At 38.1% G+C, this 25631-nt stretch overlaps 1 protein-coding gene and 1 pseudogene across 3 annotated transcripts in view; both read right to left on the reverse strand.

Annotated features, from left to right (window-relative positions):
- LOC122549217 overlaps nucleotides 1-11282 on the reverse strand; it is a 44604-nt pseudogene extending 33322 nt beyond the window's left edge.
- A 422-nt stretch (nucleotides 11283-11704) lies between these two features.
- The window catches only part of fam91a1 (family with sequence similarity 91 member A1), a 54549-nt gene continuing 40622 nt past the window's right edge, over nucleotides 11705-25631 (reverse strand). For all 3 annotated transcript variants that reach the window (XM_043688654.1, XM_043688655.1, XM_043688656.1), the window contains 7 exons: nucleotides 25458-25571; nucleotides 24549-24621; nucleotides 24259-24411; nucleotides 21309-21416; nucleotides 20106-20229; nucleotides 15765-15834; nucleotides 11705-14152 (listed from right to left, as the gene is read on the reverse strand). In XM_043688654.1, coding sequence (XP_043544589.1) covers nucleotides 13973-14152; nucleotides 15765-15834; nucleotides 20106-20229; nucleotides 21309-21416; nucleotides 24259-24411; nucleotides 24549-24621; nucleotides 25458-25571 — 822 coding nt within the window. In that variant the 3' untranslated portion in view covers nucleotides 11705-13972. The remainder of the gene's footprint in view (nucleotides 14153-15764; nucleotides 15835-20105; nucleotides 20230-21308; nucleotides 21417-24258; nucleotides 24412-24548; nucleotides 24622-25457; nucleotides 25572-25631) is intronic.

Raw genomic sequence — 25631 nt, forward strand, 5'->3', positions numbered from 1 at the left:
CCACCTTAAGTAAGCTGCCTTCTTTCTTTTGACGAGAAGCTCCACCGCTCTCGTCATCCAAACTTCCTTTATCTTACCCCTTCTTGCCTGTCTCAGAGGAACAAATTTATGCATCACTCGCAATAACTGTTCCTTAAACAGTCTCCACATGTCTACAGTGCCCTTTCCACGGAACAATTGCTCCCAGTCCATGCTTCCCAACTCATGTCTGGTAGCATCATAGTTTCCTTTTCCCCAATTAAATATCCTCCCATTGTGCCTGCTTCTCTCCTTCTCCATAGCTATGTAGAATGTGAGGCAGTTGTGGTCACTATCACCAAAATGCTCTCCCACCACAAGATCTGACACCTGCCCCGGTTAAAGAATAAATTGATATTATTTTCTTTAAATAGTGGAATGTGGGAGTTCTCTGTCACTCATATTTTAACAGATTACAAGGCAAGGTGTGGTTTTCTGGGTGTTTAGTTTAATTAACAGAGGGGTTCACCGCCTTGTCATAACACTATCTTTTAAATTTTTTCCCATTCTAACTGTTCCAGCTGGACATCCATTGTCCTTGTTCCTGGCTCCAACAGGAATCCTCCCAAATAGGAGTGATGTCTATTCATTACATCTTTATAAATATGATCAGAGTTCCCCAGCCATCCATTACATCACATTCAACTAAACTTTGGAGCAACATGCTCACACCAGTAGATAAAATGTTATCTAAATGACACAACGTCCAAAGCCTTCACTTTGTCCATAAGTCAACATGCTTTGTTTGTGAATCCCTTTCTTTCCCCAAGGACAATCGAGGACAAAGCTTAATCGCCATACTCCTTATGGACTCTTTTAATGAAAACCCATTGAATATTTTTAACAAATCTGCAATTGCACTCATTGTGGATCTCCCACGAAAATTCATGAATGAAGACTGTAGAGAGAAAACTTACAAAGTAGTATGTACCAAAAAAAACAGTAATGTAATCTATTCTAGCCCAATTCTGATGACTACTTCTTTGTGGAGGCCTTACCTGGACATAGTCATCCTGATGTTAATCAATATACTGCAACACTTGATCAAGAGGAGATGACGCTTCCAATGCAAAGTGCAAAAACAAACTGAGAACAGTGAGTGTAAGCTGTAAAGAAAATGTTGCACCAATGAATCAGGATGCATGGTAAAGCTGCAATGGCTTTTGTTAAGGTATTTCATATATTTCCATTGTCAGAAATCAGATTTCAACAGCTAATAAATTATCAAAACGGAGCAAAATGGAAGCATGTTTATTAAAGTTAAAAAATCTTGTAAAATATGTGTTTAATAACATTGCTTCAGTATCACAAGCAACAGCATACATTAAGGTTCAACTAGCTGAGTATATGTGGGAGCAAGGAACAGAAGGAATGTACTGACATGAAATGAAAAGTGGAAGAAAGCTCCTGTTAACCATAAAAACCAGTACAGACTATAATAGTCTGTATCTGTGCTTTAACAATGGATGTAATAAATTTCTCACATAGTCTAGATTTGTTATTGTTTCAAATTCAATGCTTTTCTATTGTCCATAAATCAATTTTATCCATGACAGGCTCCTGCAAAATATTATAAAACCCAAACTGCACACAAGTCAATAATTGTAATTCTGCATAAAAAATGTAAAGTACCGTGGATGCTGCAAATCTGAAATAAAGACACAAAGTGCTGGAGAAATTAAGCAGATCTGGCAGCATCTGTGGAAAGAGAAACAGCTGATGTTTCAAGTCCATTTCCATCGTTAAAGATTAACTGTTCCTCTTCCCTGAAGCTGTTAGACCTCCTGCATTTCTCCCGCACTTTTTATCTGCTCTGGTTTATTTTGCACTGTCAATAGAATGCAATTTTTAAAAATCTCAACTAAAAGATTTTATGAAATGCAACCTCCCATGAAAAAATACAATTGCACCAAGACTTTTTTATTATAATTTTCTTACTAGGTAAATAAAGTGAAAACACAATAACACCTTGCAATCGAAATGGACTAAGTTAACCTTTATCCCATTGAGAATGTTTCCCCTAGTATCACTCAGAAAGGAAGCAAAGTTTAACATCTTTATCACAACACAGTCAACCAAATCTTGCAGCAGTTTGCAGAGCTGTATGTTTTTAAGAGCGAACAAATTAAATTGATCCTTTGGTTAAAAAAGGGTAAATTCTCATTTTAAAAAGAATACAGCAGAGGAAGAGGTCCTTTGGCCTTTCAATCCTACGCTGACACATTTTTCCCTTCCAAACTAAAACTGTCTTCACTTACAAGATCCGTACCCCTTTATTCCCTTCCTATTCATATATTCGTCCAGATACTTCTTGAATGCTGCATTGTATCTGCTTCCACCACCTCTTCTGGGAAGGCGTTCCAGGCACTCACCATCCTTTGTGAAAAGCTTGCCTCACACATCTTTCCTGAGAGAGCAGCCCTGTGGTCAGGGAGGACAATGGTGACTTTACCTTTTACACAGTGATGGCAATGTGCCTGTGGTGCAGAGGGGGAATGTTGAAGGTGGTGAATGGGACACCATGTAGTCACAATGGTTTGTCCTGTGGGATGTTCACTTTCTTTAATATTGTTAGGGGCTGCACAAATGCAGGCAAGTAGGGAATGTTCTAACACAATCCAGATGAGTTGTGGAATCAGGTGTTTGGAGAAACTGAGATTGTACTCCTTGTAGTTAAAGAAATTGAGTCGTTGTTGATAAAGGTGTTTATCAAAGATATGCATTAGCATGTTAAAACATACACTCATCAGCTGAGCATAAAAGGATTACAGAAGACATATTAAAGATTTTGGGGAAAATCTACTGACAGAATAAGCTGATTTAAGGGAGAAATTTTATGCAGCAAGTGGGAATAAGCTGGAACACAATACTCACACACAATGCAAACATCCAGGTTCTGATGAATTGAGTAATTCTGTAAGTGTTTGAAATTACAATTACTGAGATTTTCACCTAACAGTCCACTTGTAAAAAAGCAGGATTTGTCTAATATTTCTTACCTTAGGAATATAAAACACCGTGTAGAGAACTAGCATAGAAAACTATTGCGTTGTCACAGATTGGGGTTACATTTAAGTATTCCAAAGTACGTAAAATGTATCATGGAAGTTGAATACAAAAGGCGACTCCTGTTAATCTTAACTGATAAAAATGTATGAATTGGGAAATTAAAAAATAACTTACCATGTTCACGTGTTATTAATAAAGTCAATGAAACGCAAGATCAAGCTTCGCCTCTACAAAATACACCACACAGTCACAGTTAGAACGCAGTTTTTCTGTCTTTCTTCGGACACCTGAAGCCAAGTTTGTTCCCTGAGGCCAGGCACTTCAGAAATATTCAAATATTTACTGCCAGTTATTGTGCAAGTACTAAAAAGTTAAAATATTGCCAAGGAAAACAAACACAGGCGGCAGCTTTGTGTGAATGATACATTTAAAGGGGCCCAGAGGAGGGTTTATGAAAAGCATGTTATTTTGAGAGATAGAAGGTCAGTCATATTGTTTTAATTATTCTTGTGTGTGACTGATGGGAATTATAAGCCTTAATGCGATTTATTACATCACATGAAATGTTCTTAACGCGTTTGCTTGATTTTCATGAACTGTCTGCTATTTTTATCTGGTAAGAAATGTTACTTCATAACACATGAAGTTACATGTTGTTTCCAGTTGGTGTCACTAGATACCATGCAACTGACTGAAGTCACATGCAAAAAGACTTTCATTTTTGTTTTTTAAAAAACATAATCACAACATTCCAACAGATGATGCCAGATCGGCCGAGTTTCTCCAGCAATTTGTTTTTGTCACAGATCTTTTAATGAGTAAAATGAGACCATTCGGCCCATACTGCACCAACTCTCTGTGCAAATCCTCTCTGAAAAACCTGTGCATTGTTCATAAATTAAATAATCAGCCCTTGAATGCTTCAACTAAGCCTGCCTACATCACTCTTCCAAGCAGTACATTTCAGATCCTAATTACTGACTGTATCAAAAAAATACTTTCTCACCTCATGCTGTCCTTCTTTTGCAAAATACTCCAAATCCGTCTCCTCTGGTTCTTGACCCTCTTAAGAATGAGAAGCTTTCCCCTATCAAACCCTTCATCATTTTGGAACCTTCCATCAGGTCTCCTCTTAGCCGCCTTCTCTGCAATGAAAATGTTCCACCTTCTCCAATTTGTCTTCATCACTGAAAATTCTCATCCCTGGAACCATTCTGGTAAACATCTTCACTCTCATAAATGTATTCGCATCATGCCAAAAGTTTAGAATGGTGTACAACACTCAAGCTGAGGTGTAATCAGTGTCCAGCATAGTTTCAGCATTATCTCCGTCTCTTGTACTCTGTGACCTTATTAATGAAGCCTAGAATACCATGTGCTTTGTTAAAGTATTTGCACTCAACATTATATTCAACTATATATTCAAAGTAGATTTCCCTGTTTTTACTGACCTACATCTTCATATCCTTCCATGTCTGTCTCTCCCTCCCTGTCATTTTCTCCAGCCTGACAGTCCTTTGAGAACTCTCCACTCCTCTCATTCTGACCTCGAGCATAAAACATTACAGCTTAGTACAAGCCCTTCAGCCCTCAATATTGCACCAACCTGTGAAACCAATCTAAAGCCCATCCAACCTATGTGTATCACCCCCCCCCAATTTAAAGCTATGTCCCCTTGTGCTAGCCGTCACCATCCGAGTAAAAAAGGTGCTCACTGTCCACACCATTAATCCTGTGATAATCGTGTATGCCTCTATCAAATAACCTCTTAACCTTCTTCTCTCTAACGAAAACAGCCTCAAGTCCCTCAGCCTTTCGTCATAAGACCTTCCCACCAAACCAGGCAACATCCTGGAAAATCTCTTCTGCACCCTTTCCAATGTTTCCACATCCTTCCTATAATGCGGGAACCAGAACTGTACGCAATACGCCAAGTGCCCAAGTTTTATGCCTGCCTGATTTTAATTGTCATACCATTGGTGGGTATGCCTTCACCTTCGCACGTGCTAAGCTATCGAATTCCCTCCTTAAATCTCTCCAATTCTCCATTGTACTGTGAGATCCCCCTTATTAATCCATATCTTTGGCTGTTTTCTCTAATATCTCATGTGACCTAGCATCTACTTTTAATGTACAATACCCATGATGCATCTTAGGATGCTTTGTTATATAAAGGTACTATATGATTACAAGTTAATGTCATCAGTCCTTTCTAAGCACTGTGATACTCTAGCTCATAAATCAAAGCTGATCTTGCCCTCATGGGTTGAGATATTCTTGAAAAGTGTTTATCTTGTGGAAGGATTGCATATTCTGTTTTAATAAGGCTAAATTCATTATTCTCTGTCCTAGGTGTCCCCTACTACAGTGATGTGGACAAACAGCCACATTCAGTAGTGACAAATGACATTAGGAATCTGAGTTCTGAGGAAAGGTCATTCAACCTGAAATGGTAACTCTGATTTCTCTCCACACGTTTCCAGACTTGCTGAGCTTTTCTAGCAATTTCTGTTTCTGTTTAAGGATCCAAGAAACTGATTTTGCATTCAGCTTCAGCAGCTTCTCCCTGCCTCTTCCTTTGCATTAGATATGATCATCCTTTTGTAACTCCATTTTCCCTTTCACTATTTGCTCACAACATACTACAGAATGAGACAACATAGAAACAGGCCCAGAATGAAGGGCTTTTGCCCGAAACGTCAATTTTACTGCTCCTCGGATGCTGCCTGAACTGCTGTGCTTTTCCAGCACCTCTAATCCAGAATCTGGTTTCCAGATCTGCAGTCATTGTTTTTACCCATAGAAACAGGCCCTTCAACCCACCATGTCTATGCTAACTAGCAAACACCAAACTACACTAATCCCATTCACGTGCACTTGGTCCATAACCTCCTATTCCTTACCATCTAGATGAACACTTAAACGCCTTTTAAATGTTGCGACAATACCTACCTCCTCCAACCTCTCAGGCAGCATGTTCTATTTTTCAACTACTCTCTGGGTGAAAAAATATTTTTCTTAGATTTCCTCTAAACTACTTAATCCTCACTTTAAACGTATGCCTTCTAGTTTTAGATATATTTGTCATGGGGAAAAGATGCTCACAATCTACTTTGTCTATGTCTCTCATAATTTTGGAAACTTCAGTCAGATCCCTCCCCCCCTCCATCCACCCCCCACCACCACCACCTTCCCCAGCTTCCTCTGCTCCAAGGAAAACAAACCCAGCCTCTCCAGTCTCTCCTTGCAACTGAGACTTATCATCCCAAGCAACATCTTGTTGAATTTCTCTGCACCATTTCCAGTGCAATCATATCCTGCTAATGGTGTGATGACCAGAACTGCACAGTATTCCATCTATGGCCTTACCAATATTTTGTAAGGTTGTAATAACTTCCTTGCTGCTATATTCTACATCTGGGCTAATGAAAACAATCATCCCGTATGACTTCTTCACCAACCTGTCTATCTGTACTGACTTTCAGAGATGCGTGGATTGTATACCAAGGTTTCTTTGTTCCTATGGACCTGCCATTCATTCAAATATCTTTTGATTATTAGACCTCCCAAAATGCATCCCCTCACACTCATCAGGATTAAACTCCATCTGGATTGCCGTGTCCAATTTACCAGCTGATCAATATCCCCAAGCCATCCTCCTCACTATCAAAAACACCACTAATTTTCATGTCATCTGCTAGCTTACTAATTATCCCTGCTATATTCACATCCAAGTTGGTAATACACATAATAAACAAGGGTCCCAGAACCAATCCCTGAGGTGCACCTCTGGCTATAGGCGTCCAGTCACAAAAAATAAACCACCACCTTTGCCTCCTGTTTGAAGCCAATTTTGGATCTAGTTTGCCAATTTGCCTTGGATCCTATGGGCTTTTAGCTTTTAGATCAGACTTCCATATGGGAGCTTGTCAAAGGCTTTACCAAAGTCCATAGAAACCACATCAACCCCATTACCCTCATCAATATATTCAGTCACCTTTCAAAAAGCTCAATTACTCAGATAGAATCTCCTTCTGACAAATCCATGCTGACTATCCCTCACCAATCTTTGCCCTTCCAAGTGTTTAGTAGGCCTGTGCCTCAGAGCTTTTTCCAAGAATTTCCCTCTCACTTATAAGAGACTAACTGGTCTGTAATTACCTGTCCTACCCCTTGTTGCTCTTCAACAAAAGATCAGCCATCCTTCAGTTTCTGGCACTTCACCTGTGGCCAGTGAATTATTAAATATATCTGCCAGGGCCTCAGCAATCTCTTCTCTTGCATCCCATAGTGGCATTTTAACTCCTGACACACAGGAAAATAAGATTGTTAATTTTTTTTAGCTAAATATGCCAAAAATTTACATTTTTGTAGTTAGGGTAAAGAATGTTCGGGTCAGTTCTTTGAGATAAAAGACGAGAGAAAAGAATGACCATGTATACCCTCTGGAAAAATGGGGTTTCGGAGACTAAATTTTTAATCAAAAAGTAGAGATTAACATTTACACAATAATATTTTCAGGAGTAAGATTTCAACCCCACCTGCCTCCACTTTCATGAGTAACTTTTAAGGGAGTTGAAACCCTCCAATTCTAACTCAGAATTGGGGGCTGAAGGGTTCCAGACACTGGATAATTGCTATTCAGAAGTTTATATTTCCGGGGCAATTATTGCATAAGAACTTGTAGAATCCCACTCAGGGTACATCCAGTCTTGGATTGTCTGAACATCAGAAGATCTCTGACCATGATGATAAATAGATTCATGAAAAGGGAAGTAAAGGGATAGAAAGAGGAAGAGAAAGGAATGCAAGCGGAAAGCAGAAAGGCAAAAATAAATCTGACAAGAGTAAAACAGCAATTATTTATAGGAAAATTACATAAAATTTCAGGACAGAAACAGGCAATTTGGTCCAAATGCTCCATGAGCCTCACACATCCCACCCAAACACAAACTCCATCATCATTCCCTATTATTCCCTTCTCCCTCCCATGCTTATTCAGCATCACCTTAAAACCACCCATGCAATCTGTCTCATTGGTCTCAGTGGTAGCGAAGTCCATTTTCCTTCTGAATCCACTGTGGGATTTATTGGTGACTACCATACATATACAGCCCATGGAAGAGGAACATCATGGAAATGTGTGTGTATATACACACAGACTTGCATCAAATGTTGCATATTTCTAGATTAAACAATTCCACCTCCATCTTGACCTGCACCTTGATGGATTCCAAACAGTGCTTACATTGTGTTAATTTTGTAGCACACATGTGGAGTAACATTCTCATTGTATGTTCCAAATTCTAGCAGCAACATTTGGAAACAACATATGTTGATGTAAGTTGAACAAGCAGTTGTAAAAACCGAAGTTTATGTTTTAAGGCACTGTGTCCTGCATACCACATCTTTGAGGTGGTTGACTATGCAACATTTTGATTACTGACCAAACCAGCTTCAAATATACCCATGACCAATATTTGGCAGACTCAATTTGGCAAAGAAAGAGCATTAATGGTTCATAATGCAGATGACACAAGGAAGAAATAAAGATGAGTTAACGAGTTCTCAATACAAATGCACCTCATGATGTAGAATATTAAGTAAGAAGCCAAGTTCACCCTGCCTACTAAAAGTCCTCACGGTGAAGCACAGGGCCAATAAAGAATTACTTTTTTTGCCTTAAACAAGCACCAGCAAACTATTATGTGATCAAGATCAGTAATGTGTTGACATCAATTCTTACATGTGGCACATAGCCATGGAATACTGTGAAGATGAATAATGACCTAACAAGTCAGGCAGATGCAGAGACTGAATCATTTACAGACCAGAAGGAACACTTTAGCCCATTACATGCAAGTTGGCTGTTTGGCTCTAAATATCCAAAAACATCTCTCCCTACTAATCACATCTTCCAAGAATGTATGGTCTATTCTTACTCACTTGCTCTGTCAACAAATATTCTTTGCCTGAATGTGGAGTAGATGGAGGCAGGGCAAGATTATCCCTACTACAGTGTAAGGAGTGCAGAAATAAGTTCATCTTAAAATTAGTTATTAGTAAATTACAATCGCCACAGTCCCAAGACGCACTCTGAAACATTGAGTGGTGCTGCGAAAGAGGGCTTCTTTGTACATTGGCACAGACGGGAAGCCTAGGAATAGGAGGCAGGAGAGTATGTATAAAGTGCACAAGTGAATTTTGTCGGATATTTTGAATGGGAACTGACATGTACAAATGAGGAGGGGAGCAAAACTGTTAATCTGATAATAGAAATGAAGAGATTCCTCCCATGAAAGTAGCGCAAGTGTAATTTGCAGCAATCCATAGGTTGGTGTGCAGACACTCAAGATGTTTTTGCCCCTTAATTAATTTACTTCCTGCCCCATAGGGTACCTTCCTTCAAGAGTCCCCATGATGAGAGCTTGTTAAAGCAAAATTTTACAGTACAAACTCCTCAACCCAAACTTTTAACACGTTAGTTGATAAAGTTGGATTATTTCATGCATTTGTACTGTGGTTTTCGACAATCCAATTACACACAAAATGATTACAATGGTATCTAATGTCCTGAAAAATTAGGGTTTTGAATGCTTTGATCCTATGAAATGCACAGCCTCAGTTTGTGGTCGAAGCAGTTCAATCATGGCATTCAAAAGGGTTTTGTATATGCAAATGAATGGAAAAATGTAAGACTACAGGATAAGGACAGGAGAGACACAGTAGCTAAAGTGATCCTGTAGGGATTACAATATAAGCTCAATGGGCCTTCTTCTGGGCTGAAGCCATTTTATGATTCCATCAAGAAGTCCAGAGAGAGGCAGGTGGAAAGTCATAGAATTGCAATTAGCATGGGCATAATTGCCAATGAGCATGATAACGTTAACATCTGGTACAACATCCCACACCACAACCACCTCTCTCCCACCTAGTTTTAGTCTTCCAAGTGTCCCCAATTCTCATTATTCCACCAATGGCAACCATACCTTCAGTTGAATAGGCCACATGCTCTGGAGTGCACATTTTAACACTGCTCACTTTCAGGAATACATTAAATCCTCTGTCTCTAATCAATCTTTTGTTCACCTATCCTAATACATTTCTTTCTTGATTTGATGTGAAACAAATTGAAAATATATGGTCCTGTGAAGCACTGTCAATTAAACATGCTTCATAACGCAATGCTTCACAGTTGGTGATTGTTGATACAAGGGCTAATTAGGCCATCACAGTGACATTTAAATGTATGCTATGTAAACACTTCAAATGACTGACAAATTATAGCATCAAATTAAATAGTTAGAGAGTTGGTGAAATGAATTCTCTATCATTTTTCACTTCTGTGCAACCTTAATAACAATCAAAGTCTGGTGTTTTGACTTTACCCAGCTGTAGTGTTGTTGAATGTGCCTGTGTTATCAGCTTTCCAATTTACTTTGCTGGCTTCTTTAAACTCTAATTCTGTTGTTCTTCTCATTTATTTTGGGACCATTCTGTTTTTCTACTAACTTGTAAAGTGTTAAACTCAGATTATTACGAAGTATATTACAATGGTTTTTAGAGTAGGGGAGCATGTCAATTAAAACTCCAGATAAAAATGATTCAACTGTTAATGAATGAAATTCATGAATTATAAGAGACAACATCAATTTAGAGTTGTAATCTTTGAAGTATAGACACTGAAGCAATGAATAGATTGACATTTAAGATTTAAGGGCAGAAACCAGCTCTCTAACTATTTAATTTGATACTATAATTTCGGTCAGTCATTTGAAGCGTTTATATAGCATATATTTAAATGTCATTGTGATAGTCTAAATAGCCATTGTACCCATAGGTGGACAGAAATGCTCTATTTTGGAGAATCCACAACTAGATGGTACTGGACCAAATGTTCTGTAAAAGGTGGTTGATAGGACATAAACTGTTAATTTTTAAATCGGAAATTGATAGATATTTGTTAACCTAAGAGACATGGGAGAAAAGAGAAACCATATATGAAGTTAGATTATGGATCAACTATAATTTCATTGATCACTGGAACAACCTGGAGGGGTGAACTGGCCAATAGATAGGCTGATGCTTGGGGCCAAAATTCTTCATTTCAGATGACTCTCTGAAGAAGAAAAAAGATAACTTTTGCAAGCTCATTGGACAAGCTCAGAAACTCCACAGAAGACTTGACTGCACGGAGTTCCCTACCTTACAGCTGAAAGCTCCAAATGCCTTTTATAAGGCTATTTTACAAAACGGACATGTGGAGACAGGGAGACAGGGAGGAGATATGGGCATCCTGAGAGTCAGATTTTTCCAGTGTGTTGAATTTTCAGTCATGATCTGGCAAAATATTGAAGACACATCGGATATTACTACCAATCTGTAGGAAAGCAGGGTTGCCTTCGAAATTGAGAAAGCACTCAAAACACATGAAGGAGAACCAATGAGTAACCCCCTCTATGTAGTTATTAAAGTTCAGCATTCGGAATATGCAATCCATAAATGAATTAAAAACAGCCAATTATGAAGTCCCATGAAGGTGGCAAGAAAATTAAACTTTCAAAATAGGAAGCTAGTCACAGCAATAATATTTATTGTGAGACCTTAGTCAAGCAGTGTAGTTCTGTGGACCATATTAACACATTAGACATGAAAATAAATATTGAAAAAACATGAAAATCTTGTCAACATTTATTGGCTATATTCTTCCAAGATAATATGTATAACAAAAATGTCCAAAGATCCTTTAACATGAATCAACAGTCTCACCATTCCAAAAAAATGCAATTTTAAAAAGGTCACATCTCACTCAATGAAGTAACAACTTTTCTTTTGCAAATCAAGATGGAAATCAGTTGGACTGTGCAGTGTAAGAAACAGATAAATGGTCACTGCCTGACATTATGGTCCATTAAAGACAGTGAATATACACACCCGATGCCTATATTAATATTCATGGTTACTAATCTTACACTTCATATATCTTTTTGCAAAGAGAATAACTCGCGCACCTATTGCACTTTGAGGCCGAAGGGCATCACAGAATGAAACTGAGACAAGAAATACTTCTGAAATTTCAATAGCATTTGAATTACAAAAGACAACAAGTAGAGAGTACATAGTGACTTAACTGATTCACTATCTTTCAGTATTATCTGTACAGCATCACTGCTCCCAAAACAGACCACCAAGGTACCCTGGTGACAACAATGTACAATCTAGGATACAGATCTTTGTAATTGAGATGATGAGGGTAATATAGAGTGAACGAGTCAAGGACACTTGGATAATGAATCTTCCAATTGCACATTTCAGGTACCTTAAATACTTTTGTATAAATGAAATTGACTTCAAGCAGCAACTCAAATTACAGAGTAAGCAGTTTTGCAATGGATTTACAAAGAAAAAAAGACCTGTCATTTGTATATGGTTTGTAGGTTGCAAGAAAACCTTTATTAGTCACTTCATTACCCCAAACCATTTCCCAATTTTAGAAAAAATGAATAAAACTTAAACTGTTTTAACTGTTTAGCCCAGAATCACCCTCCCTCCCCAATCAACTTCAGCAGTGGGGAATTCTGAAAAAAAATGTACAAAATAATCACTGCAACTATTATTGAAGCCAAAGTTACAACAGATCAATAGTTTAAAAACCACTTACTGTTCTGCAAAAATAGACCCTTGCATTAGACAAAATTTCTACCATAAAAAGGTACACTTTACTTAATTGGACCTTCTTCCAGATATCTCCAGTTTTACACAGACCGAAATACAGTTAAATTGTTATATCGAACAAACATACTTGATACTGAAATATAGTCTGTTATCTTTCAGAAATCACAAGATCATGGCAGATGTAGCAATTATTAAAGCTTAATGGTGTGGTGTAGATAGATTCTCATACCAGCTTAGGTAAAATAAATGTGTTTTCAATGAAACCTGCATTAAAAAAAATCTTTCGTCATTCAACTGGATTTGTAAGCTTGCATGTGATAGATTTGTAGCATATAATACACCAGTGAATGTGATAATATACTGATATTCAGTACCACATCAATTTTGTTCTCAAACTGTGCTTATGCAAAACATTCACACAATTGGAGCTCAAAATGCAGTTCAACACTAATCCTTAAGTGACATGCAATTTTTTAAAACTTAGTTAATGGACTTGTTTTAATTTCAATCTAGGATTTGAGGGACGCTAGTATACATTTTTGTGCCTAAATACCTGTCATTCAGTAGCTTAAATAACTAAAAATCCTCACTTATGTTTAATGGGATTAGATCCTGATAATGGCTCGCACTGGTGACCAACTAACTGGTCACCAATTTCTAAATGGGTTACTAAATCTTTGGGCGAAAGGCAAAGTAGCAAATGGACACAAACAGTGGCAGCAAGATGATGACCACCATTCCACAGGGCTAAAGTAGATATTAAAGCTCACTTTCTCATTTCATTGATTTAACATGGTGCAGTGGGTCTGCCAACCTTGTTTAAAACAAAGAAGTCGTATTTCATGGGGAAGTTACCATATAATTCTACAAACCAAAACAAGCATCCAGTTTATTTAAAGTTATTCAAGAGGTTATCTTATTCAGCAGTTTTCACAAGAAATTTAAATCACATGAGTCTACTTTTTGAATTAAAACATTATTAAGGTGCTATATAACCATATCAATTTGGATCAGCATGTAAAATCTGGCTGTCCTTTAGGAATGGAGTGTCAGGGAAAGAAAGAGTGAGAGGAAGGCGAAAGAAAAGCTAAAAGCAAGGAGAAAAAGACAGGAAACTTAGTGGAGAGGGGAGAGGGGGAAGAAAAAAAGAGAGAGAGAAAGAAAAAGAAAGAAAGAGAGAGAGAGAAAAAGTAAAATGATCAGTGTAAACAGACATATGTTATTGTGAGTCCTGCTTGTGATGAGCAGTGTTAGAAGATCAAAATTATGTTTATTTAGTTTGGTCCTTCTGCAATCTAGCAATATGTAGAGATGATGGAGACTTTCCAACCCACTCAGATAAAACGCCATCTTTGAAGATCAGATTCTTAGCTGGAAGTGGAACTCCGACATCAATGGATGATGATTGAGTGAATAAAGATGTAATACTATTATCTGAGTCACCAGTTTCCTGAACACACAAAAAAAAACACCAGTTATTAAAAGGTTCTCAAAGAACAGTTTTTCAAAAACATACGGATTATACTTGGTAGTTCCTCATCTATCTTGCCTGTTATTTTCTTAATATTCATACTTATTTCAAGTGTTTGGTTTCTGCTTGATAGTTGCTGACATTTATTGCATTGTGCAACTGGCAACACAAATACACCAGCAACAATTCACTTATACAGCATTTTAAAATGTAATGAAATATTCCTGGGTGCTTCTCAAGAACATTACAAAACGAAGAAAATCTCACCGAATGACCAAAGAGCTTTTGAGAAACTAGATGTTATTATTGCTGGCTTCCTATAAACTTCCAACAGTAATAGCAGAAGAGACAAGCAATCTTTTACAAAGAGTTGTTAAGAATCAAGATGAACCAATTTTGAGACTGGTTTTAAAACCTTTGATTGAAGGATGAAAATCAGGCACCAGAATAGGAAAAGACAACAGACTGATTCAACATAGCGGAGTTATGGGAGACAAGAATGTGCAGTTTCAATAGTTGACTTCATAGTCATGGTTTTATATCCCATAGTGTTTTCAGCTTGTTATACAAAGTTTATTATATAGCACGAGTTATTTTCTCCAGAAAAAGATGAGGAACACCGTGATAAAGATCTTTAATGCTACGAAGAAGAGTCGATGTCGAAGTGGCCGAAAGTTTTAAGAATTCAGGACCAAACAGTTGTCCCAGAGAAGAACGCAATACCTCAGGAAATGGTTGAGGCAAATAACATCAATGTGTTTAAGGGGAAGCTGGATAAGTAAAACAGAAAAAGGAACAGAAGGTTATGTTGATGGAGATTCATGGAGGGAGGATGCTGATGTGGAACAAACACCGGGCATAGACCAGTTGGGCTAAATGGCCTGTTTCTGTGCTTGCAATACTTTGTTCTACATGCACTATTTTTGTATGATTGACTTTTTAATATTGAAGTAGATATTTTCAGAATGGATGCTGAAACTCAATTTAATTTCAGGGACTCAATATCACATCCCCAGTCCAGCCCATCAATAATTAGACGCTGAATAAAGCTCTCTCTGTACTAAATTTTAACTCTAACATCCTGCACTATTTCCAAAGCTAATTTAGGATATTACTTATTTAATCCCAATTACTACCTTGATACCAATTACTACTCATTCAGAGGAGAAAGTGAGGGCTGCAGATGCTGGAGATCAGAGCTGAAAATGTGTTGCTGGAAATGCGCAGCAGGTCTGGCAGCATCCAAGGAACAGGAGAATTGACGTTTCGGGCATAAGCCCTTCCTGAAGAAGAGCTTATGCCCGAAACGTCGATTCTCCTGTTCCTTGGATGCTGCCTGACCTGCTGCGCTTTTCCAGCAACACATTTTCAACACTACTCATTCAGAACCAATTATGGATGTTATGAGCTGAATTTCGACTAACAAACTAAAGTGATTTCAGATTGTTGAAGCCAACAGGGTAGATTTGAATTTGAACTCTGAAGGGATATTGTTTCATTCACTTGGTCTCATCCATGCTTATCAAATTTCAAATCACATTTTTCAAAATAATCAATCAATTTCAACACTAGTATTTTAGATAGTTTATACCTGGAATGACTGTACAAAGCTGAGGACTTGCAGAGATAATTTCCTACTGGAATGCAAAAGTTTTTGAAGGCTATAAAGGAGAACAATACACAGTCGATTAATAATATGCAAATACATTCATCAATTCATTTGCATTGGACAGGAAGATAAACACGAAAGGAAATTAAATAACAAAATGCTGTTTACAATGACAAAATGTAAAGTATAAACAAACAGGTTTCAGCCAAGAAAATTCACAGCTTTTAAATTTTCAAACCATTGTGAGTTTCGATCATGTTAAATGTTCAAAACAGGTTCCTACCAATGCATTAACCATGAAAACAATGCTACAAATAGTAAACCCACAAGCCCAATACAGCATTGTCTCCAATGCAACATTATTCCTTTTCCACAGCTTTGCTGCTCTTCCCTTGGAAGTGGATTTCAGTGCTGAAATCTTAATAATGTACGTTTATTTCTTTTGCACCATCTGCATCCTCTACTTATACCAACAATGCATGCTTTTTCAGGTCTGAAATGTCCAAAAAAGGATATCAAATCATTATGCTTTAAACCATTAAGTGGAAGTAGGTCAAAAGTATAGTATGAAAAGAACAAAACAAGGTCTTTCAATGACAATTTGCATTTAATCTTAGATTAATCTTAGGTGACTCCAGTGTCTCAACTATATCCAAAGGCAATAAAAATTAGTGAAGTTAGCCTGCAGGATTCCAGCTCTATTTGTAACCCATGCATCGTTCTGGCATGGAAGGACTGAATTTATATGTTTGGTCAAACAAGATTGATAAAAAAAGGTCAATGCATTGACTTTATCTTCCAATTCATATTAGGTGCAAGGGTCCAACAACCCAGGCCCCTGGTGCTCTGAGGCAGCAGTGCTAACCACTGAGCCATTGTGCAACCCCACAGATCTTTCTTCTCAACTTCTTGGTGATTCTCAGGTTAAAATTGCCACCTTGTCCTCTCTGTAATGAGAGCGCAGCTCTGTGGTCCGGTAAGGTTTGGCCAACTTTGAATTATGAGGAAAGACTTTTCACCTCTGAGGGGCCGATAATTGGGATGGAGTACATTTTGACGGTAAAAGAATTCTCACCCAGAATTTAGTGGTATTCAAACCTTTGCTGCCAAAAGGCAGGCAGGAACCTTCAAGACATTTAAGTATTTGATGAGCACTAGAAAAGTCACAGCCTACTTGGTCAATTGCTCGGAAACGGGATCAAAGGAGGTAGCTGTTTGATGACTAGTGTGGACATATTGGACCTTTTCTGTGCTGTAAAAACTGTAAATATGAGAGGCAGTAGACTATTCAGCCTGTACCCGCCAGCTATCCTAAATTAATCTAGCCCCATTTGCCAGCACTTGGCCCATATCCCACAAAACCCTTCCTCTTCATATACCGATCCAGATGTCTTTTAAAATGTTGTAATTGTCCCACCTCTACCACTTCCTTTGGCAGCTCATTCCATACATGCATGACCCTCTGAGAAAAAGTTGCTCAATGTCGTCTCCAATCCATCCAAAAAACTGAAGTTTATCATCCCTGTAACCACTCTCTGGAATCCAGGAAAGCTTCGGAGGGATATTTGATTTGATTAATTGTAATCACATGTACTCAAGTACAGTGAAAAGTTTTGTTTTGAGAGCAGTACAGGCAAGTCATAGCAAACTAGGACATACAGATCAAAGGGTGCTTAGAGTGAGGCATACAAGGTTACAGCTGCACAGGAAGTGCACAAAGAAGATCAACATTAGATTTGAAATTAGAGAAGATATGGGCCAAACACAGGCAAATGATGCAACTTTGGGAACATGGTCGACATGGACTAGTTGTACAGAAAGATCTGTTTCCATGCTCTATGATTATATCCCATGCATCATTTAACATCAATTGCTAAATTGTGGTGCTAGAATTAGACGCAACGCTATAGTTAAGGTTGAACCAGTATTTTATTCAATTTTAACACAATCCTGTGTAATGATATTGTAGCTTTAAGAAGTGTATTTTGTCCTGGTTTCTTTTAGAGAGAGATTGGGGAAGGATGATGAGCAATCTATCAGAAGATTATCAACTTATGAAGCATTGTTTTTTTTTAAAGTTAGAACAAGAGAAACAGGAGTGGGTGGAGACATACACAAACAAAGGATTTTGCAGGTTTTGCTTTAGTTAGCTAGTGGGTGTGAACTGAGATTGTGGCAGGAAAGACCTACTTTTCTCTCTCTCTCTCTCTGAATGATGCTGCATTTATCTCATTCTTGCTGACTGGACCTGTGTGTCAGACAATCTGTTTTCTGAATTTGCCTTTGCCAAGGGGTGTATTTATGGGATGTTATTGTTTTGGAATAGTTACTGTTTAGCAGTAATAATCTATTGTTGTGTTGAATTTTCCAATAAAGTTCTTCCAATTCTTCTTTATTTCATTTGTATTTAACTATAAATGTACGAATAAAGTGTGTTTTACTTAACTTCCAGATGCAATTCAATTGGTCAAACTACTTGAACACAGCACCTCAAACTTACCTTTGAAATATGAAAGAGGACAGGCTGGATAGGCTGGGACTTTTTTCCTTGGAGCATGAGATTGAGGGGTGATGTATAGGCGTATATAAAATCAGAAGGGGCACAGATAAGGTGAACAACCAAGGTTTTTTCGCTAGGATAGGGGAGTTCAAAACTGGAGGGCATCGGTTTAAAGCAAGAGGGGAAAGATTTAAAAAAAGGGCTTGAGGGGCATTATTTCATACTGAGGGTGGTGCATATATGGAATGAACTGCCAGAAAGAAAGAGTGGTAGATTCAGGTACAGTCACCAAATTTAAGTGGCATTTGGACAGGTACATGAATAGGAAAGGTTCAGAGAATATGGTCCAAACACAAGAAAATGGGCCTAGTTTAGTTTGGGAAACCGGGTCGGGATGGACGAGTTGGACCAAAGGATCTGTTTTTGTGCTGTATGACTCTATGATTCTTTAAGAATGCATAATCAAGAGAACTTCATGAATACAACAACTGCAAATCATCAGTTCAAGTATATGTATGTTTGATAAAAAAAATCTATAATGCATATCAATTAGTTCTGGAATTCAGGGCTTCAGTTACATACAACTAAAGAAATTGGGATTGTTCACCTTAGAAGAGAGAGAAGATTAAGAAATAATGGAGATATTCAAAATTATGAGATTTTGATAAAGGAGGTGACACTGTTTCCATTAGAATGAGGATCAATAATCAGAGGGTATAAAATACTTGGTTAAAAGTATTGGGCGGCACGGTGGTTAGCACTGCTGCCTCACAGCGCCAGAGATCTGGGTTCAATTCCCACCTCAGGCGACTGACTGTGTGGAGTTTGCACATTCTCCCCGTGTCTGCGTGGGTTTCCTTCGGGTGCACCGGTTTCCTCCCACAGTCCAAAGATGTGCAGGTCAGGTGAACTGGCCATGCTAAATTCCCCTAGTGTTAGGTAAAGGGGTAAATGTAGGGGTATGGGCGGGTCGGTATGGACTTGTTGGGCCGAAGGGCCTGTTTCCACACTAAGTAATCTAATCTAATCTAATCTAATCTAATCTAATCTAATCTAAAAAAAAACCAAGGGAAATGAATGATGAACATTTTTTCCACCACTCTGTGGTGACAATAAAAGGTAGATTTTAACTTTTCGTAGTATAGGACCAATGAATATCCCAAAGTTCTGGAAAGCCAATGAAATACTTTGAAGTGTAATCACTTGTTATGATCTAAAAAACATGGCAGGCAATTTGCATATAGTGAATTCCTACAACATGTGATATTGTCCAGACTTCTGTGATGTTGAGTGAGGATAACTATTGATAAAGACACCAGGAATAACGCTTCTTAAAATGTAAATGATGGGGTATTTTATACATTTTTCAGGACAGACAGGGCCTCAGTTTAACATTGCATCCAAAGACAGTCCAGCAGTCCCCCATTACTAAACTGCAGTATCAACTTTGATCTGTGCACTCAAATCTAAAACAGAACTTAAACACACATCCTTCTGACTCAGATGCATATAGTGCTACTAAATGCACAAAAAATGATTTGGAATGCGATGCCTTAAAGAGAAAAAAATGGTGGTAACAGTCTGAATCATAACTTTTAAAAGGGCAATTCGATCTCTACTCAAACAAAAAAAAAAATTGCAGGGTTACGTGGCAGAATCAAGGGAGTGGGACTAATCTCCTAGGTCTTTGGAGAAGTGACACAGACACAAGGAGCTAAACAGCCATATCCTGTGCTGCATGATTCTATGAAAAAGCAACTAAAATTTTATACTTGCAAAATCAAATAATAACCATCATATGCAAAGCCCAAAACAAAATCTACCTTTCCTTCCCACATAACTGATGGGTGGCAATTTTCTGACAGACACTCCTATTTAGTTCTGAGATGAAGAGTGGGATCCCAAAGCACAGCTCCAAAGGAATCCAGTCCTGTTCCACTGCGGAGACTGGAAAATCGAAACATTGTACAAGTCAGCACAGTAAAATACTCCCATTCCCTCTTTCATTTGTCACACAAAGTTTTGACTATAAAGCAACTAGGATTAATTTACTTTTGGGGCATCGCTACAATTCAAACAATAACAATTTGCATTTGTGTACCATCTTTGATATCTCCAAAAATGTCCCAAGGAATTTCATAGGAATGGATTATTAGACAAACCTCGACTGTTTATAGCATTGCAAGAGATGACAAAATATTGGTCAAAAATATAGGTTTCAATGGGATGTCTTCAAACTGGAAGAGGTGGAGAGCTGGAGAGATTTAAGAAGGGAAATTGTAGATCTTGGATTCTAAAAACAGCCAAAGACATGTTTGTCAATGCTGCAGCAATGAAAATAGAGGTGGTACAACAAACCTGAATTGGAGGATGATAGAGACAGGGAGACAGACATTAGTAACTGGACAGAAATTAGAATACCAGGCATCAAGGTAGGACATTTTGAAATGTCTGTATCAAGACGATCACTGGATGCATATATCCATTTAACATCAGGAAGCTCAGATGAAGTTTTCTTATAATATGGATGTTGTGGGCAAGACCCATATTTATTGCCCATGTTGAGTGACCCTTGAAAAACTGACGACAAGGCCCCTCCCTTGAACTGTTATCCATGGGGTGGCAACATTCCCCACAGTGCTATAAAGGTATGGAGCACCAGGGTTTTGATCCAGCAAGGATGGAAAGCAGATATAATAGAGAATGTCCAGATTCTTGTTAGGCAAGGGATGCAATGGTTATCAGAGGTAGATGGGAATGTGGACTTCAAAACACAAACCGATCAGCCATGGTCCTACTGAATGGCAGGACAGGTTTGAGGAGCTGAATGGCTTATATCTACTCTTAATTTCTATGTTCCAAAATATCCAAATTGGAATCACATGAGACATCGGAAGGAAGCCTGGAAGTTGTAATGTTCCCATGCAATTGGCTGTCCTTATAATTCCAGGTGAAAAGTCAAAGGTTTGGGAAATGCAGTATTTTATTTAAATGCACAAAACTAACATGACGATAATTGCATTTACCTTCAGAAATTCTTTTAGGCACAGCATCAGCCATGGGCTCATCAGTTACCAACTCAAATGATTCCGTGCTGCCTTGAGCATCAGATCCAGGTGGAGAATCAAATTCTTCTACAAAACATTTAAGTTCACATAATTGACAGAAACATTATTTAAGATAATTTCTAGCTCAATTAAAAATCTGCAGAACACCACTGGAAAGCAAATATATTTTTAGATGTGAATATACAGTAGTGTGCAGTGTGGGAGAGTTAAGATTCCATTTAAATCAAAGCTAATCATTAGATTTTTGTTTAACTGTTTAAAAAGTAATTTAGAAAAATCTTCTTTTACACCCCAAAGCAGCCAATCTATGCAAGTTCCCACAAATTGCAAATGATAATGACTAATTTGTTTCTGGTGTACTGATTGAGGGATAATTATTGGCCAGGATGAATAGAACTCTCCTCTTCTTCTTTGAAATAGCAGCGCAAGGACTTTTTACATCCATCCGAAAGGCCTGATGGTTCAATGTCTCATTGCAAAGCATAGCACCACTGACAATGTAGCACACACGGAGTGTCCGCAATGTTACACCTAGATCTCTGAGACGGAACGTTACTCAGAAATTTCCTGACTCAGAGGCACGAATACCACCCACAATGCTACAGGTAATATCATTCAGACAAATGGAATATAATACAGTCAAAACCAGATTTCAAAATAACAGATTAGTATGTAGGGAAATGTTGCTCATCAGCAACTTTACCATATTAAGACGACACAGACTGCTTATTAGTCCTCTACTCAACAGATGATCCTAGTATCTTCAAAGTGCCAATGATTACTTACCACATCTTCAGTGTGCCTTGGCAGTAAACTGGTTAGTTGAGAGCCCAGTTTAATTGAGCTCATGTAATTACATTAAATAATTAAAACAGTGGTAATTTATTGAAGAAATTTATAGAATTAAAAATCTCTGGCAAGCAAGTTCAAATAGTTTACATAGCCATCTCAAGAGTTTTGTAATTTGGGTTTTATTTTGAACTGTGAATTTCTTTCATAATTTAGTTATGGTCAGATTGACATTGGTTGGCTGTGACTGCAGCATCTAACCACAACACCCAACGATAATTCAACACACTTTAAATTATAAAATTAAAGAGAAGTGCAAAATCTAAAAAGAACAGAAATTGCTGGAGAAACCCAGCACATCTGGCAGCACCTGTAGAAAGCAGACTTAATGTTCTGAGTACAGTGATCCTTCCTCAGAACTCATGGTAGCTAATATAAAAAAATGGTATACATGTCAAAGGTGGGGAATTGGGGGAGGAAGAAAGAAGACAAGGAGCGAGTGGATAGGAAGAGATGGAGCCGACAGGGAGAACAACAGTTAGGCAGGCAAAAGGGATGGATGACAGTATGCCAGGAAGAAAGAAAAGCTGGTAATGGGGACCGCAAGTAGGTGAAAATGGGTTGGCTGCACTGAAAAAGGCTCTTGTAATGTCAGGGCCTGGGGTGTGAGGGTGGGCAATAAAGGACCTAGAAGGTGATATTTAAGTTTTAAAATTCTTGAACTCAATATTGAGAGCTGAAGTCTGCAGGGTTCCCAAGCAGCAAATGCAAAGTTTGCAATGAGCCTCGCAGCAGGCCTGAGACAGAAATGTTGGCGAGGGAACGTAGTGGTATGTTGAAGTGGCAGGCAGCTAGAAACTCTGCGTTATTTTGTGGACACAGCAGTGTGCGCCCAGTCTGTGTTTCATCTTTCCAAATGTAGAGGAGTTCACATTGACAGCAGCAATGCAATAAATTTAATTGCAAGGGGATCAAGGATTACAGGGCGAGAACAGGATAATGGGGTCCAAAAACATATCAGCCATGATCAAATGGCAGAACAGACAGGACGGGCTGAGTAGTCTGATTCTGCTCCCATATCTTATGGTTTAAATGATCCGACACAATTACAGCACAACTCAGCCCAGTTAGGCTAAAGTTGTGATGAGAGATTAGGCTCCACACAAACCTATGCCCACTTATCTAATCCCTTCAACACACCCTTCAAAAGTTCTTTATGTACTGACTAGCTTCCTCTCAAATGCATCCTCACTTTTCACCTTAACTACTCCACTCTTTACTGAGACAGTGGTAAGTATCTGAAATTTGCTACTTCATGAGAGTGGTTGAGATGAAGAGTTCTGATGTATTTAAGAGTGTGCTTTAGCCTCAAAGGCAACTCTTTCACTTCAAGTCAGAGTGCTGTAGATTCAAATTTCACTCCAGATACTTGGGTGCAAAAATATTCACTGACACTCCCAGTGCAATACTGAAGACGCCCTGAACGATCAGAGGTGCTGTTTCTCGAAAAAGACATTAAGCCAAGACCACTATCAAGTGGATTTAAAAATTAACACAGCATATTTTAAAGAATAGTATTTTGTTCAAATAACAAATTATCTCATGTTCAGGCCAACATTTATTCCTCAACTGACATGTAAAGTTAGCTTAATTGGTTATTATCTCTTCTCTGTTTGAGAGTTTACTGTGTACACATTGGTTACAAGCACTTCAGCAATAATAGAAACCTGTGTGATGTCCTGGTTCATGAAGGGCTCTTTACCAACAGGAGTCTTTCCTTAAGGGGGAAGCTAGCTAAGTAGAAGTTTAAAAAGAAAAAGAAAATATGCAGCAATGATGAGAGGAAGAGGGAGGGAGATAGCTCATGTAGAGTTTAAGCAAATGCCAGTTGGTCCATTTACTGTATGAATGATTTATGTATGTGCCGTCAATTCTATGCAATGCAGTAGCAGGTTCTGCACTTCAACCACTCAACTTTTCAACAATGTGCTATTGCAACAATATCACAAACATTTGAAATTTATGAAATATAAATTATTGCATTCTGACTTAGAACAAGTTGATTTTCAGGTTTATTTCCAATGCAGTTTTAATAATGCTAAGTTGGTCTTTAGAGTACCTTTCTCCTCTAGTTCTTCAATGGGATGCCTGCCACTGATGCACTGCACACAAGGATTCAACATAGTCACAAAGCCACAGAAATGGTCCAGATCCATTTTTGCCCTCAACACTTTCAAAGCTCGATGAGCACACATGTTACTCCGGGAGAATTCTGCAGCAGACCCAAGACAAAGCATTATTCAGCTAAGTTGCATCTTAAAACACTATCATGCACAGAAGTAGATCTGAAGAATAAAAAAAATGCAAATGTTTTCCAGGAATGCAAATTGTCAGAATTAAAATGTTCACCTTCTTTCATTTCTGCTTCATCAAAAGGGAACGGAACATAAGTTGTTTCGCCATCACCATGAATGCCATAACCCTATAAATAACAATGTATTTATTTATTTTATTAAAATCGTGCAAAAGTGGCAGCACAGCAATCCACTTCAAGTAACTTAAACTGAATTATTTACTCTTTCACAGAACACGGAGATCATATTTGATATCCAACCTGAATTTCTCGGAGTGAATTACTAGGGTATTTCAGGGAACAAATACAAGTCAACCACATTACTGTGGCTCCAGAGTCACATATCAACCAGATCAAGTAAGGATGGCAGACGTCCTTGGGAATTTTATGGTAATAGGTAGTAGTTCCATGGCCATCACTATGGAAACTAGTTTTCAATTCCAGAACTACTAAATGAAATTAAATTCCACCAACTACTGAGGCAGGATTTGAACCTGTAAACCTCTGGGGTTAACTTGGGCCTCTGGATTACTTGTCCCTTGACTTTAGTTCTATGCCAAGTCTCCAGATGTTTGCATTAAAAGAAAACTAATATGGTCTAAAGCATGTTTTTATTGGAAAGACTGGACTTTTAAAAATACATTATCAGATTACCAGCAAGTCATCACAAATTTTGCTTCAACTGGGTGCAATATTCAATCATTTTTAACATGCACACAAGTCTATTCATGAGATTGACAGAAACCCTTAGAAAAGCTCTCTGCACAGTTATATCTACTGCAAGTACACATCAGGGAATGTTGTTTTTTTAATTGTAATTGTTGACTACTTTATTTAACTGATAATGTAAAAATAAAACTCACATCACTCTCTGGGGCACAGTACAAGTTTTCTTACATTCTGCACCAGCAGGCAAGATGCTCAATTAATAGAAGATTTCTCAGTTAGAGTCAAATAACTTTCACCTGTATTAATACAGCAGAATGGGTCAGTGCATCATTCAACATGCTGAGCACATTTGAAGTAGGAACAACCCCAGGATCATGTCCCCAAGAGGTTATAAGCAATCGGTCATAGCCCTGACAAAATAAAAAAAGGAAAACAACAATGTATTTTTAATCAATTATGCTGATGCACTA

The sequence above is a fragment of the Chiloscyllium plagiosum genome, chromosome 4 (assembly GCF_004010195.1).
Source record: "Chiloscyllium plagiosum isolate BGI_BamShark_2017 chromosome 4, ASM401019v2, whole genome shotgun sequence".
NCBI lineage: Eukaryota > Metazoa > Chordata > Chondrichthyes > Orectolobiformes > Hemiscylliidae > Chiloscyllium > Chiloscyllium plagiosum.